This window comes from Canis lupus, chromosome 11 (genome assembly GCF_003254725.2).
Source record: "Canis lupus dingo isolate Sandy chromosome 11, ASM325472v2, whole genome shotgun sequence".
NCBI lineage: Eukaryota > Metazoa > Chordata > Mammalia > Carnivora > Canidae > Canis > Canis lupus.
In genome coordinates, this window is record NC_064253.1 from 39,967,963 (window position 1) to 39,983,320 (window position 15,358).

At 41.8% G+C, this 15,358-nt stretch overlaps 1 protein-coding gene across 2 annotated transcripts in view; it reads left to right on the forward strand.

Moving 5' to 3' along the window:
• Nucleotides 1–15,358, forward strand: part of FOCAD (focadhesin) — a 312,065-nt gene that overhangs the window by 277,629 nt on the left and 19,078 nt on the right. For both annotated transcript variants that reach the window (XM_025433196.3, XM_025433197.3), the window contains exons 36-39: nucleotides 8,960–9,088; nucleotides 11,265–11,380; nucleotides 14,091–14,351; nucleotides 15,134–15,223. In XM_025433196.3, the coding sequence (XP_025288981.1) occupies nucleotides 8,960–9,088; nucleotides 11,265–11,380; nucleotides 14,091–14,351; nucleotides 15,134–15,223 (596 nt within the window). The remainder of the gene's footprint in view (nucleotides 1–8,959; nucleotides 9,089–11,264; nucleotides 11,381–14,090; nucleotides 14,352–15,133; nucleotides 15,224–15,358) is intronic.

Consider the following 15,358-nt stretch of genomic DNA (forward strand, 5'->3'; position numbering starts at 1 on the left):
GCCCATTATCTGATATGTGATTTGATAATATCTCCTGCCATTCTGTAGGTTGCCTTTTAGTTTCATTGACTGTTTCCTTTGCTGTGCAGAAGCTTTGTATCTTAATGAAGTTCTAATAGTTCATTTTTGCATTAGATTCCCTTGCCTTTGAAAACATGTCTACCAAGACATTCATGTGGCCAAGGTCACAAAAGTTACTGGCTGTGTTCTCCTCTGTGATTTTGGTGGATTCCTGGCTCACATTTAGGTCTTCCATCCATTTTGAGTCTATTTTTGTGTATGGTGTAAGAAAATGGCCCCGTTTCATTCTTCATGTGGCGGTCCATTTTTCCCAGCACCGGTTTTTGAAAAGTTTGTTTTTTTTTCCATTGGATATGCTTTCCTGCTTTGTTGAAGATGAGTTGACCATAGAGTTGAGGGTCCATTTCTGGGTTCTTGTTTCTGTTCCACTGATCTATGTATCTATTTTTGGGCCAGTACCATACTGTCTTGATGATTAAAAATATAAATAGAGCTTAAAACCTGGAATTGTGATGTCCCCAGCTTTGGTTTTCTTTTTAAACATTCCTTTGGGTATTCTGGGTCTTTTCTGGTTCCAAACAAATTTTAGGATTGTTTGTTCCAGCTCTGTGGAATAAGTTGGTGGCATTTTGATAGGGATTGGATTGAATGTATAGATTGCTCTAGATAGCAGAGACATTTTAACAATATTTGTTCTTCCAGTCCATGAGCAAGGAATGTATTTCCATTTCTTTGTGTATTCCTCAATTTCTTTCATGAGGGTTCTGTAGTTTTCTGAGCACAGATCTTTTGCCTCTTTGGTTAGGTTTATTCCTAGGTATCTTATGGGATTGACTCCTTAATTTCTCTTTCTTCTGTCTCATTGGTAGTGTACAGAAATGCAATTGATATTCTGTGCATTGGTTTTATATCCTATCACTTTGCTAATTCCTCCATGAGTTCTAGCAATTTTAAAATGGAGTCTTCTGGGTATTCCATATAGAGTATCATTTCATCTGCAAAGAGTGAGAATTTGACTTCTTTTCGCCAGTTTGGATGCCTTTTATTTCTTTTTGTTGTCTGATTGCTGAGGCTAGGACTTTTAGTACTATATTGACTAGTGGTGATGATAGTGGGCATCCCTGTCATGTTCCTGACCTTAAGAAAGCTCTTAGGTTTTCCCCATTGAGAATGATACTCACTGGGGGCTTTAGTAGATGGCTTTTATGATATTCCCTCTATCCCTACACTTTGAAGAGTTTTAATCAGGAATGGATGCTGTATTTTGTCAAATACTTTCTCTGCATTTATTAAGAGGATCCTATGATTCTTGTCTTTTCTTTTATTGATGTGATCTACCACATTGATTGTTTTATGAATGTTGAACCACCTTGCTTCCCAGGGAAAAATCCCACTTGGTCATGGTGAATAATCCTCTTAATGAACTGTGGGATCCTATTGGCAAGAATCTTGGTGAGAATTTTGGCATCCATGTTTATCAGGGGTATTGGTCTGTAATTCTCCTTTTTGGTGGAGTCTTTGTCTGGTTTTGGGATCAAGGTAATGCTGGCCTCAGAAGGATTTTGGAAGTTTTCCCTTGCTTTCTATTTTTTGCAAGAGCTTCAGAAGAATAGGTTAAATGTTTGGTTGAATTCCCCTGGGAAGCCATCTGGTCCTGGACTCTCATTTTTTGGGAGGTTTTTGATAATTGCTTCAATTTCCTTGCTGGGTATGGGTCTGTTCAGATTTTCTATTTCCTTCTGTTTCAGTTTTGGTAATTTATATGTCTCTAGGAATACATCCATTTCTTCCAGATTACCTAATTTGTTGGCATATCATTGCTTATAATGTTCTTATAATTGTATTTCTTCAGTGTTGATTGTGATCAGTCCTCTTTCATTCGTGATTTTATTTATTTGGGTCCCCTCTCTTTTCTTTTTGAGAAGTCTGGCCAGGGGTTATCAGTGTTATTAATTCTTTCAAAGAACTAGCTTTTGAAAAGTTTTTGTTGATCTGTTCTACTGTTCTTTTGATTTCTATTTGATTGATTTCTGCTCTAATCTTTATTCACTCTCCTTTAGGCTTTATTTGCTGTTCTTTCTCCAGCTCCTTTAGGTATAAGGCTAGGTTGTGTATTTGAGACCCTTCTTGTTTTTTCAGAAGGGCTTGTGTACTGGTATATACTTCCCTCTTAAGGCCACCTTTGCTGCATCCCAAAGGTTTTGAACAATTGTGGTTTCATTTTCATTTGTTTCTATGAATTTTTAAAAATTCTTCATTACAGTACATTGCACCCCAGCTTTCTTTTGATGTCCATTAACATGATAAATGGTTTTCCAGTCCTCACTTTCAATCTGGAAATGCCTTTGAGTCTAAAATGACTCTTGCAGATAGGATATAAATGAATCTTGCTTTTTTATTCAATCTGAGATGCTTTGTCTTTTGATTAGGGCATTTAGCCCATTTACATTCAGAGTTGCTATTGAAAGATATGAATTTACTGTCACGGTATTCCCTCTAAAGTCACTGTTTGTGTATATGGTCTTTGTTCTTTTATGATCTGTGTCACCTTTGGGCTGTCTGTATGCTTAAAGGATCCCTTTTAATATATCTTATAGGGCTAGTTTGGTGATTACAAATTCTTTTTGGTTCTGGTTGTCCTGGAAGCTCTTCATCTCCCCTTTTATTTTGAACGAGATCGTAGCTCAATAAAGTATTTTTGGCTGCATATTTTTCTCATTTAGCATCCTGAATATATCATGCCAGTCCTTTCTGGCCTGCTAGGTCTGTGTGGATAGGTCTGCTGCCAGTCTAATGTTTCTACCCTTATAGGTTAAGGACGTCTTGTCCTAAGCTACTTTCAGGATTTTCTTTTTGTCTCTGAGACTTGTAAGTTTCAATATTATATATTGAGGTGTTGGTCTATTTTTACTGATTTTGAGGGTGGTTCTCTGTGCCTCCTGGAATTGGATGCCTGTTTCCTTGACCAGATTAGGGAAGTATGATTTACTTTCTGCCCAACTCTCTCATTCTTCTTCTTCAGAGGAATTATTATTCCTCTTCCAATTATTCTAATACGGTTTCACTTAATTGTATTACTTATCTTTCGAATTCTCATCATGATCCAGTAGTTGTTTATTTCTCAGCTTCTTTATTTCCATCATTTTACCTTCTATGTCACTAATTCTGTCTTCTGCCTCATTTATCTTAGCAGTTAGAACCTCCACTTTTTATTGCATGTCATTAATAACCTTTTTGATTTAACTTGATTAGATTTTGGTTCTTTATTTCTCCAGAAAGGGATTCTCTAGTGTTCTCTATGCTTTTTTCAAGCTCTGCTAGTATCTTTATGCTCATTATTCTGAAGTCTAGTTCCAACATCTTACTTATGTCCATACTAAAGAAGAATAGATGGACAAGGGAACAAAATACTAAAATGGCAACAACAAACCCAGAGAAATAGACACTGTACAAATTAGAATAGACCCAAAACCGAAAGAAAGTAAAGAGAGAAAATGTAACCAAACAGATGAACAGATCAGTACACTGGATTTTATGTGTATTTTGGTCTATTTGTTAGAAAACTATATCCCAAAATTGTAATGAAAGAAAAACTTATATTCATGAAAAAAATAAATACAATGAAAGGATAGAATGTAACTAAAAATTCAAATTAAATGACAAAAAGAAAAGGAATATAAAGAGAAAGGTGAACAGAACAGAGCAATACAGTATATCCTAAGTGTATTTTGGTCGGTTACAAGAAACTACATCTCAAAATTGTAAGGAAATACAAAAATAAAGTTAAATACATTGAAAGTATAGATTATAACTATAAAGATGAAAATTTAAAGAAAACAGTTATAAAATAAGAAATAGGTTCAAGAAGGAAAGAGAAAAAAATTAAAATGGAAAGACTAAAGAATCACAAGGGGACCCCCCCCCCCCCAGTGAATTCTGTGTGCTGTATTCCCCTAGTGCTGGCGGTTTGCAGTTCTCAGTGTTCCGGAGACTTGGTCTTGGCTGGATGTTTTTGCTGATCTTCCGGGGGAAGGGCCTGTTGCACGCATGCTCAGGTGTCTTCTGTACCCTGGGTGCAATTGCCCCGCCCTTGCCCGGGGCCGGGCTGCTCTGGGTGCCCTTTGTTCCCCGAAGGCTTTCCGGGCAGCAGCTTTAGGGGCCGCCGGTGAGAATGGTGGCCTCCCAATCCCCAGCCCCGAGCGCAGGCCCAGGGCCCCTCAGTGCCCTCAGGGAAGAGCAGTCAGTCCCCCTGTCTCCTGTCTGGTCTCCGTCCGCGCTCCGTGCTCACCCAGCCCGAGGGGTTGTCTCAGGCCCGTGACCCCGTTTGAGCCCCGAGCCCCAGACTGTGCGGTGCACGTGGCTCTGTGCTCCTCCTGGAGGCTGAAGGGGGTCTTGCTGGGCCCCCGCTGGAGTGTGTCGGTGCTGACTGGGCTCCGCGGTGCTTTAGGCCACCCCTGCCCCCCTCGGGGCCTGGGAGCTCCGCCACACTCGGGCTGCCCTGGTCTTCCTGTGACCCCGGGGCGGGGGGGGGGGGCTGCGAGCGCCCTGTCCCACCCGGGATTCAGCCCTCCGCGCCACCCCAGCGCCTTTCAGCAGGGACGTCCCTCAGCACAGCAGAGTCCTTGAGGTTCCCACCTCGGCTCTGCTGCCCTGTGGCCCCCTGGAAGCCGCTGATGGAGGCTCCCTCCCGCCTGGTTTATCTTCCCGGTTATGGCCTCAGACTCCCTGCTCTGGGCCTCTCAGCTGCAGAAGGTGGTCCCTTCTCTATTTGTCGAGTTGAAGCTCTTCTCTTCATGGCTCTCTGGTTGAGTTCGCAGGTGTTCAGAGAGATTTAATAGCTACCCAGCTGAGTCCTGGAACCAGACGCCGCTGAGGTCTCCTCCTCCTCTGACATCTTCCACCTCCTTTCACTTTTATTCTGATTTTAGTTATTTCCATCTTCTGCCCCAATGAGTAAGACTATTATTTCCTTTTCTTACTAATGCGTAAGCTAGGAATTTTTTTTTTTCTCAGAGGGAGAGAGAGAGCATGAGCAGAGGGGAGAGGTGCAGAGGAAGAATGAGAGAGAATCCAAGCACGCTCCACACTGAGCGTGGAGCCCGATGAAGTCTCGATCTCATGACCTTGAGAGCATGGCCTGTTCCAAAATCAAGAGTCAGACACTTGACAGACTGAGCCACCCAGATGTCCCTATTAATTCAGTTTTCAAGTAGATACAGGCCTATACAGATTGTCTGTTTCTTTTTCAGTTTTGCAACTTGTATCTTTCAAATAATTAGTCTATTTCATTTATGTTGTCAGATTTGTGGGCATAGATGCTGTCTACACAGGCTTCTGGCATTTCATCATTGTAGTTCAGGCTTTCCTATCCTGGCACGGGTTCCTGCAATGTTTTCTTCTCACGACCCTCTACTCTGATAAACCATTAGGCCCTCTATTCATCGGTCTTTCCCTTCACTCACCAGGGCAGCAATTTGTCCCATGTTCTTCCTTCTGTGCAGAACCAAGAGTTGTTGTTGATTAGTTAGTTTTTTCAGCTTTTTATTTGTTATCAGGACAGAATGGAGACTTTCAAGCTGCTTACACACAGAGCTGGAAACCAAGATTTTCCATTTATTTATTTATTTATTTATTTATTTATTTATCTATCTTTTTTAATCATAAAAAAAAACCCACAACATAAAATTTACCATCTTAACCATTTTTAACTATATGGTTCAGTAGTGTTAAATTCACATTTTTGGAAAACCAATCCCAGATCTTTTTCATCATACAAAACTGAAATTCTGTGCTCATTAACTAATGCCTACCCTTTCTCTCTCCCCATAACCCCTGGCAGCCATCATTCTGTTTTCTGTTTCTATTAATTTGACTACTTAAATATCTGATATAAATAAAATCTTCTAGTATTTGTAGTATTGTGACTGTCTTATTTCACTAACATAGTATCTTCAAGATTCATGTATGTTGTAGCATATGACAGGATTTCCTTGTTTTATAATGTTGAATACTAATATATGTGTGTGTGTGTGTGTGTGTGTGTGTGTGTGTATTTTGTTTCTTCATTTATCCATTGATTGAAGTTTGGATTGCTTCTACCTCGTGGCTATTGTGAATAGCACTGCTGTGAACAATGATATACAAACATCTCTTCAAGCTTCTGCTTTCAATTCTTTTGAATATATGCTCAGAAATAGGATTTCTGGATCATATGACAGTTCTTTGTTTAGTTTTTGAAGGAGCCACCATACTGTTTTTCATAGCAGTTCTACCATTCTGATACCACCAACAGTACACGAGCGGCCCAATTTCTCCACATCTTTACCAACACTTGTTTATTTTCTTTTTCTTTCCTTTTAAAAAAAACAGTAGCCATCCTAATGGATGTGAGGTATTATCTCATTGTGGTTTGATTTGCATTTCTCTAATGATTAGTGATGTCAGCATCTTTTCACATCTTTATTGGTCATTTGTGTATTATCTCTAGAGAAGCTCTACCCATGCTTCTCCTTCTCCATATGTAGCATCTGCTGATTGAGCTATTCTGCTTCTCCTCATTGCCTATGCTTCTCCTTTCTGCAGTGTTTGTCCTTTTGCTGATTCTGTCCCCACCTCAACTTCCCCCTTGTTCAGTCCCTGCTGATCGTGTTGCCTCTTCTGCCTCGGCTTCTCCCTTTTCCTATGCTTCTCCTTTCTGCAGCTGTTGTTTCTCTTACGCATTCTGTCCCCACTTCCAACTTCCCCCTTGTTCAGTCCCTGCTGATCGTGTTGCCTCTTCTGCCTCGGCTTCTCCCTTTTCCTATGCTTCTCCTTTCTGCAGCGGTTGTTTCTCTTACTCCTTCTGTCCCCACTTCCAACTTCCCCCTTGTTCAGTCCCTGCTGATCGTGTTGCCTCTTCTGCCTTGGCTTCTCCCTTTTCCTATGCTTCTCCTTTCTGCAGCGGTTGTTTCTCTTACTCCTTCTGTCCCCACTTCCAACTTCCCCCTTGTTCAGTCCCTGCTGATCGTGTTGCCTCTTCTGCCTTGGCTTCTCCCTTTTCCTATGCTTCTCCTTTCTGCAGCGGTTGTTTCTCTTACGCATTCTGTCCCCACTTCCAACTTCCCCCTCGTCTAGTCCCTGTTGATCGTGTTGCCTCTTCTGCCTCGGCTTCTCCCTTTTCCTATACTTCTCCTTTCTGCAGCGGTTGTTTCTCTTACGCATTCTGTCCCCACCTCTGCTTCCCCCTTGTTCAGTCCCTGCTGATCGTGTTGCCTCTTCTGCCTTGGCTTCTCCCTTTTCCTATGCTTCTCCTTTCTGCAGCGGTTGTTTCTCTTACTCCTTGTGTCCCCACTTCCAACTTCCCCCTTGTTCAGTCCCTGCTGATCGTGTTGCCTCTTCTGCCTCAGCTTCTCCTTTTTTGCTTCTCCTTTCTGCAGCGGTTGTTTCTCTTACGCATTCTGTCCCCACCTCTGCTTCCCCCTTGTTCAGTCCCTGCTGATCGTGTTGCCTCTTCTGCCTCAGCTTCTCCTTTTTTGCTTCTCCTTTCTGCAGCGGTTGTTTCTCTTACGCATTCTGTCCCCACTTCCAACTTCCCCCTTGTCCAGTCCCTGTTGATCGTGTTGCCTCTTCTGCCTCGGCTTCTCCCTTTTCCTATGCTTCTCCTTTTTGCAGCGGTTGTTTCTCTTACTCCTTCTGTCCCCACTTCCAACTTCCCCCTTGTCCAGTCCCTGTTGATCGTGTTGCCTCTTCTGCCTCGGCTTCTCCCTTTTCCTATACTTCTCCTTTCTGCAGCGGTTGTTTCTCTTACGCATTCTGTCCCCACCTCTGCTTCCCCCTTGTTCAGTCCCTGCTGATCGTGTTGCCTCTTCTGCCTTGGCTTCTCCCTTTTCCTATGCTTCTCCTTTCTGCAGCTGCTGTTTCTCTACGCATTCTGCCCCCACTTCAGCTTCCTTCTCGTTCAGTGCCTGGTGATCGTGCTGCCTTCTTTGCTTCAGCTTCTCCTTCTCTGTGCTTGTCCTTTCTGTGGCTGTTGTTCCTTTTGTTGACTCCCTCCCATCTTTGCTTCTCCTCTTTTGCTGTCTGCTCACTATTGCTTATCTGCTGATCCTGCCCCTGTTTTTCCTTTATCTACTGATGCTTTTCCTTAGTCTGCTGCTCCTTCTGCTGGTGCTGATTTTCCTTCTGCTGCATATGTTGATCCAGCTGCTTTGTTTTTCCTTGCTCTTTTACTTTTTTACACATCATTTCAGGCTTCCTTCGAACTTCGCTTTTACATGGCCCTTTGTGGCTACTCAAACCCTGACTTGCTTTATGGCTCCACTACTAATTGCTCCAGTGTCTCATCATTTCAATTTTAAATTAGCCCCCACCTGGAAAAAAAAAAGATTATGTAAAAGCTATAGCTTTAGGTCATAGATAGCTGATCAGCCTGTGAATTAGCTGTACTATTGGTACTCACCTCTGGTGCAAGCAGCCATGGCCATGGCTAACGAGTGCAAGTGGTGAATCACATGGTACAGGTTGTGACCACTGTGGGCCATGGGGACTGAGGGACTTTATGATCATTAGAAGGGGCTGTGCCTGAGTAGGCAGTGATTGTCTCCTTTTCTGGAAGTGGATCAAGGAGCAAGTGAATGAATAATGAGGCAACAATGTAGATAAGTTACTCTTTTTAGAAAGTTGGATGAAGTGCCTGCAGGAGAGTTTGGAAGACAGTTAAGGAGTGATGTGGAATATTTCTATCTATCAAGAAGGGAAAACTGGAGGCAAACAGAAAGAGAACAGAGGGAGCAGGATTTTGTAACAAATAGGGTTTAGACTGAGAGCACAGAATTGAAGGACTGACCACAGTTGAAGGTGTGATGCCAAATCCTTTGGAACTGGGAAAAGGGAAAGTTGGCATTTCCTCCCTCACCATGCTGTCAGGGTGTATCATGAATTTTTTTCGTTTCTCTTGCAGGTCCTGAATCTGTGCTCCCGTCACTTCTCAAAGTTGTAATGAAACCCATCGCAGCTGTCGGAGAAAGCTACCAGTATCCTCCTGTGAACTGGGCTGCTCTCCTCTCTCCACTTATGAGGCTAAACTTTGGTAAATACCAAGTGTTTTTAGGCCTTCAGACTCTGCTTTTAGGATGTGACCTGAATAGAAAAATAGATTCTGGGTCACAATTGGTGGTGACTAGATAGACCTTTGGGATCTTATAGTCTTTCTTCTTGGATGGAACAGTTGGATTACTTCCACTGAGTCACTTTCTAAATCGTGGAGGCTAAGGAAGAGGAGGTCTGAAGACACAGACCAGAAGCACTTATCAGAACAGTGCTTGACTGAGGTGTGTGTGTGTTGCTGCCTGCGTGGTGCAGGCCCCAGAAGGCCTGGTTTGGTGGTCCTTAGATGTATTGTCAGAGTTCTAGGAGTCAGGGAAGTACCCTGTGGTGGTTTGCTATTGCTGCTCTAACAAGTTACCACAGATTTAGTGGCTTGAAGCTACACAAATGTATCATCTTATAGTTCTGTAGGTTAGAAGTCCCAACATGGTGCTTACTGGGCCAAGATCAAGGGATCAGCAGAGCATCATTCTTTCCCCCATGCCTGAAGGGTGCGATGGTCTAAGTGTTGGTGTCCCCTCACCAATTCATAGGTTGAAATCCCAATTCCTAACGTGCTGGTCTGAGGAGGCAGGGCTTTTGGGAGGTGATTAGCTCATGAATGTAGAGCCCTCTTAAATGGTATTCATGCCTCATACAAGAGGCCCCAGAGAGCTCCTTCACCTCTTCCACAGTGTGAGGACACAGCAAGAGTTGGCCGTCTAGAGCTGGGTGAAAGATTCCACCAGAACCGAACCATGCTGACACCCTGATCTTGGACTTCCACCTACCAGAACTATGAGAGAGAAACTTCTGTGGTTTATAAACCACCCAGTCTGTGATATTTTGTTATACCAGCCTGAACAGACTAAGGCAGGGAGAATCTGTGTTTTTCCTTTTTCCCCTTCTAGAGGCTGCCCACATTCTTTGACTTTGTGTCCCCCTTTCTTCATCCTTAAAGCCTGTAACAGGGAGCTAAAACCTTCTCACACTGTCCTCTTTCTGGTTCTGTACAACCTGGAAAATATTTTCCACATTAAAGATTCATGTACTTAATGGGTCCATTTGAATACTCCAGGATAATCTCCCCATCTCAGCAGTCCTTAACCTTAATCACATCTGAGAAGTTCCTTGGCCAAGCAAGGTAACATATTCACAGGTTCCAGGAGTTAGGAAGTAGGCATCTCTGAGGACCATTATTTTGTTTAACGCAGATACTCTGTGATGAGAGACAGAGGGAATGCACACCTCTGGTTCATCCACATCAACCTTTTTAATGGAGTTAGCATATGCAAATTTAATCCCATTTACATGCCCCCCACACACACCTCCAGAAAAAGATAGGGTGGGGAGAACAATTTTTTAGTAGTGGTATATTACTCTCTGTGTGTGTGTGTGTGTGTGTGTGTGTGTGTGTGTGTTTGCAACGAGTCCTCTATTATTTACATTTGGGTGCTCACATATGATATACAGAAAGATTTGTGAGCCATAATTTGTGTACAGTTGAAAGGATAATCAAAGATGATTTTGACTATGCACAGTTTTTCACTTAAATGCTTTCATTTGAACATTATACTCGTATGAGATACGATGTCACCATACAGTGGTTCTGGAGATTTCATTTGAAAAAAATGTTCTCCTGAGCCTTCCCTGCTTTTTCGTGTGCTGTATGAAAAATGTTGGTGTTTTAGTAAAAATACTGAGAAAGAAGAAGGAAGGATCTCATTGGGAAAATATGGCTACCGATGGGAATCAGGCTGCTGAAAAGATTAGATCACTAGAGAATGTGGCTACATTTTTAAATCCTCCCAAACCTAAACAAATTTCTCTGTGCACTGAATGCAAGGTAGAGAGGAGGGAGAAACAGAGACAGAGAGTTTTAGCTATAACTTTCTCAAATTTTTGATAGTATTCAATTCTTTAGATTTCTTAGGACATCATAAGAGAAATTTCCTGAGCTAGAGCATGGCATTGCCAGTTCCAAGTTTAACCCTGTGTTGCCAGTGTGTACCTTCTTTGCCTCACAGTGGAAAGGCAACTTGAACGAACTATCTTTTGGTTCATTCGAGTTCTGTTACTGGGAAAAGTCACACAAGCAGATGCTTTGATTTGAGACCTAGAAGCCTGAAAATGAGTCCACGAAGCAGCTATATAACCCATATTCTTTTCTTCTCTTGCAGGAGAAGAGATACAGCAACTGTGCCTTGAAATTATGGTGACACAGGCCCAGTCATCCCAGAATGCGGCTGCCCTTTTGGGACTGTGGGTGATGCCACCACTGATCTATGGGCTGAGTGTATGTAGCAATTCAAGGTGTTGGGCAACAGGAAGATATGGTTCTTTTGGGGGAAGTGAACATTCATTTGGGTATATGTTCTCAAAGTGAAGAGTAGACAGACATGATTTGTAAAACTTGGGAGCTTGGCAGTAGCTGGCCAGCCGATTGGGAGATTGTGTAATTCAGAACTCTGCTCTAGCCATTGGTGCTCATGCTTTCAGCTCCCATTGATTGCAAAAAAAAAAAAAAAAAGAAAATTATGGTCAGGTATATTAAAGTTCCTTTCTCAAGATCACACAGCTAGAAAATTGTAGAGTTATTGGAACCTGGGTTTATTTATATGATATACAATATATGGGTTCAGTAGGTATTAAGAGAACAGCAAATCCATATATGATCCTTCCCTTTCACAGAAAAGACAGCAATTCAGATGAGCCTTGAAGGCTTGGTAGGATTTTGTTAGGCATCCTGTTATAGGCCCCGGGGTTGGGGGGCGGGGGCGGGGGGATGTAGGTGGGAGGGTGTAGGTGAGGAGAGTAGAACACCTGTGCTAGCACTGAGGAAGAAGTGACCTAGCCCTGTATCTATGATAGAGGGAGGGAGTCAGCATTTCCAGGTATAGGCTAAGGGTGAGTAGGAATAATGGGGTCAGATCATTAAGAAATGTGAAATTAGCAAATTGTATGATTTTGAATATATTCCAAGCTAGGACAACCTCCTGCATTCCACAATTCCTTAGAAGTTGACCAATTAATTACAAATCAAATGATCCTATTTTTACTCTTCTATTCAGGAGGCTTTAATTCTTTGAGAAGAATTCAAAGTTCTCACATTAGTTGCTCAGTCTTTTAATTTTAGTTCCTCTCCTGTATCTTTTTTCTTTTATTTTTCCTTTTATTTTTTTTTAATTTTTAATTTCATTTATTTATTCACGAGAGACACAGAGGCAGAGACACAGGCAGAGGGAGAAGCAGGCTCCATGCAGGGAGCCCAATGCGGGACTCAATCCTGGGTCTCCAGGATCATGCCCTAGGCTGAAGGCAGCGCTAAACTGCTGAGCCACCCAGGCTGCCCATATTTTTTCTTTTAAATTCTGCTACATATTCTAATGCTTTTTAATTGAAGGGAGATGTGATTGAAAGCTGCATCCTCTCTGTCGGCAATGATCACAGACTGTCTGCTCTAAGCACCTCCCATCTAGCTGCCAGTACCTAGCACTTGCTAGGTATCTGCTACTTGTAAGCACTCAGTGAGCACTTTCAGACATCAGATGGAATCTCTCTTTAATTCTGACATATTTTTTTTACAATCTTGAGTTATAATTTATATTCCATAAAATATGGCTATTTTAAGTATACAGTTTGATGAGTTTCAGTACATTTATAGATTTTCAGCCGTCACCCATCATATTTCCATTACCCCCAGAAAGTTGGATTGTGCCAACTTGAGGACGATCCCCACTCCCCGTCTCAGACCTAGGCTACCTCTGATCTGCTTTTCATCTCTGTAATTTTCCCTTTTTTAAAGAGAACTTCCCTATAAATTTAAATTTCATATAAACTTTGGAAAGTCTTTAGAATGGAATCATACAAGATGAAGTCTTTTATGCCCCGCTTATTTCGCTTCTGAGAAGTAGATTTTTGGTTTCCATTTTACAGGTTGACAAACCGAGGCACATCTCAATTAAACAATTTATATTGCTAAGAAACGGGAGTGAGCCTGCCTGACTCCGTCTGTGTCGAAGACACTGTTCTCTTAACCCTTCCTTCCTTTAGAGTCCGGTATAACTCAGCCTGTTTTGTTTACCTCGAAACTATTTCCAGAATTCAGTTATCCTTCTTCTTCTCTTTTAGATCTCTGTTACTTTTTGGCGTTTGTCCGTGATTGTGGACTTTCCTTACTGTCTTTGTTAATGAACACATTAAGTTTGTGAATTCATTTTCTTAATGATACACCTTCTCATTTACAAAAAAAGATCAGAAATGGCATGTTCTTTATGGAGAACTCTTTCAGCAACTCATGCAACCACACTGATATTTTCTGAAATTTACTGGGTTTTATTCTTTTTAATACCACTTCTTTTCAACTTGCTGCTCCTTGAGAAGCATGCTTATGTTTCTCAGAATTTTTGAAGCCTCCTCTCTTAACGTGTCTGGCACCGAGCTATTTTGAACCATGCCCCTTTTTCAGCTCCATGACCTCCAGGGTGCCATGGTCAATTCCACATGGTCAGCTGTTGCTCTTTGGTCAGAAATGGTCCTGGCATGTCAGTTCTTTTTATTCCCTTATGCTTCCTAGAAGAAGACATTAATAAGATCAAATATTCTGGTGAGTTGATTTCCTGCAGATGAGCCTTTCACCTTGAGGATTTTTTTCCTGCCAGGGAATGTGACCTTTCAAGATTGAATAGCAATCGTCATGTACTTTCAGAAGTAGCATTTTATTCCCCTCCCTTAAAAGCTCCAAGGCTTAAGCGGAGTAGTTCACAGATGGATTGGCAGATACCATATATACACATGAGTCACCCTGGATCACAAGTCCCCATAGCAGCCAAGACTGCGTGCATTCATGGCCCATTGGATCACGAGGCTGACGGAAATGAGGGGCAAGGAAGTAACCTGAGCCTTTCCCTCTCTCAGCCCACCCTCAAACACAGTGATGACCTCGAGGTTTTGAGCACTGCCAACCCAGCCTTGCCTGTTCCTGACCTCTCTACTTTTGCTTCCAGTTGAATATCAAGAAATACCTGCTGGTGTCTGCACCTCTATGGATAAAACATGTCTCAGACGAACAGATCGTGGGTTTTGTTGAAAATGTGATGGTGGCAGTTTTTAAAGCAGCTTCCCCACTTCCCCATCCTGAGTTATGTGTGAGTGCCTTACAGGGTCTGAGTCAGGCCATGAAACTGCCCAGCCCTACCCATCACCTTTGGAGTCTGCTCTGTGAAGCTACTGGAAAAATTTTTGACCTTCTGCCAAATAAGATTCGGGTGAGGAACAAAAATATTTACATTCCTGACAATTTATGTTTGGGATTTTTTAAAGCCCTTTTGGCAAAGCAGGGAGGTGTATGTTTTAAGAATGTGGTGGGAAGGCTAGGAAGAAATAACCACATTTTTCACTAAGAATGTGTTTGCTTCCAAGATCTAAATTGAGGTTGAGTATTTAGAACCAAAGTTTTGAGCCAGCTTAGAAACAGGTTAACCAGTGCTACCCCAGGAAATATGTTGTTAGGCCTTTTACCAAATGCCTGCAGAAGACGAACAAGCTCAGAAACACTTACATGTTACACCTGGAGAATCTTTAGACATATTGTCCAGTGTTTTTCTCTTATATCAAGTGACGTAATACTAGCCTTTCCCCTCCTGATTCCTGAATTATACTTTTACAAAGAAGTTAAAAATCTGTTTGGAATGATGGATTCTGATAAGAGGAAAAAAGTACAGTCACACAAATAGACAAGTACAGCCAAACAAATAAAATAATAGGAAAGATGATTTTTGTTTTGTTTTTAAGTAAACTCCATGTCCAATGTGGGGCTTGAACTCATGACTCTAAGATCAGGGACCACCTGCTCTACTTACTGAGCCAGCCAGGTGCCCCAGAAAGATGTTTTTTTAATGATAAAAACTGGCCATATGTTTGGTTTGATTAAAATCTCATAAGCTGCTGTTCATGGAGATAAGTAAAGCTAATAATTCATCAGAACATTGAGAATCTTGTCTGTTATCTTACATTGTATTTTGACATGCTTGTGATTTTTCTTTACTAGAGAAATGATCTAGAGGTATATGTCAGTGTAGCAAAATGCCTCTCAGAAATGACAGATGATGAAGCCAATCGGATTGCCCGGATTACTAAGGTAATAACATACCTGTGTATTTATTTCCATTATTAAAGTGGGAATTCCAATTGAAGAGATGACTACAGTATCCTTTTGACTGAAGCTAGTTTTGCTTCATATTTGTTAGTGGACAATTTGAGGAAACTCTGTTTT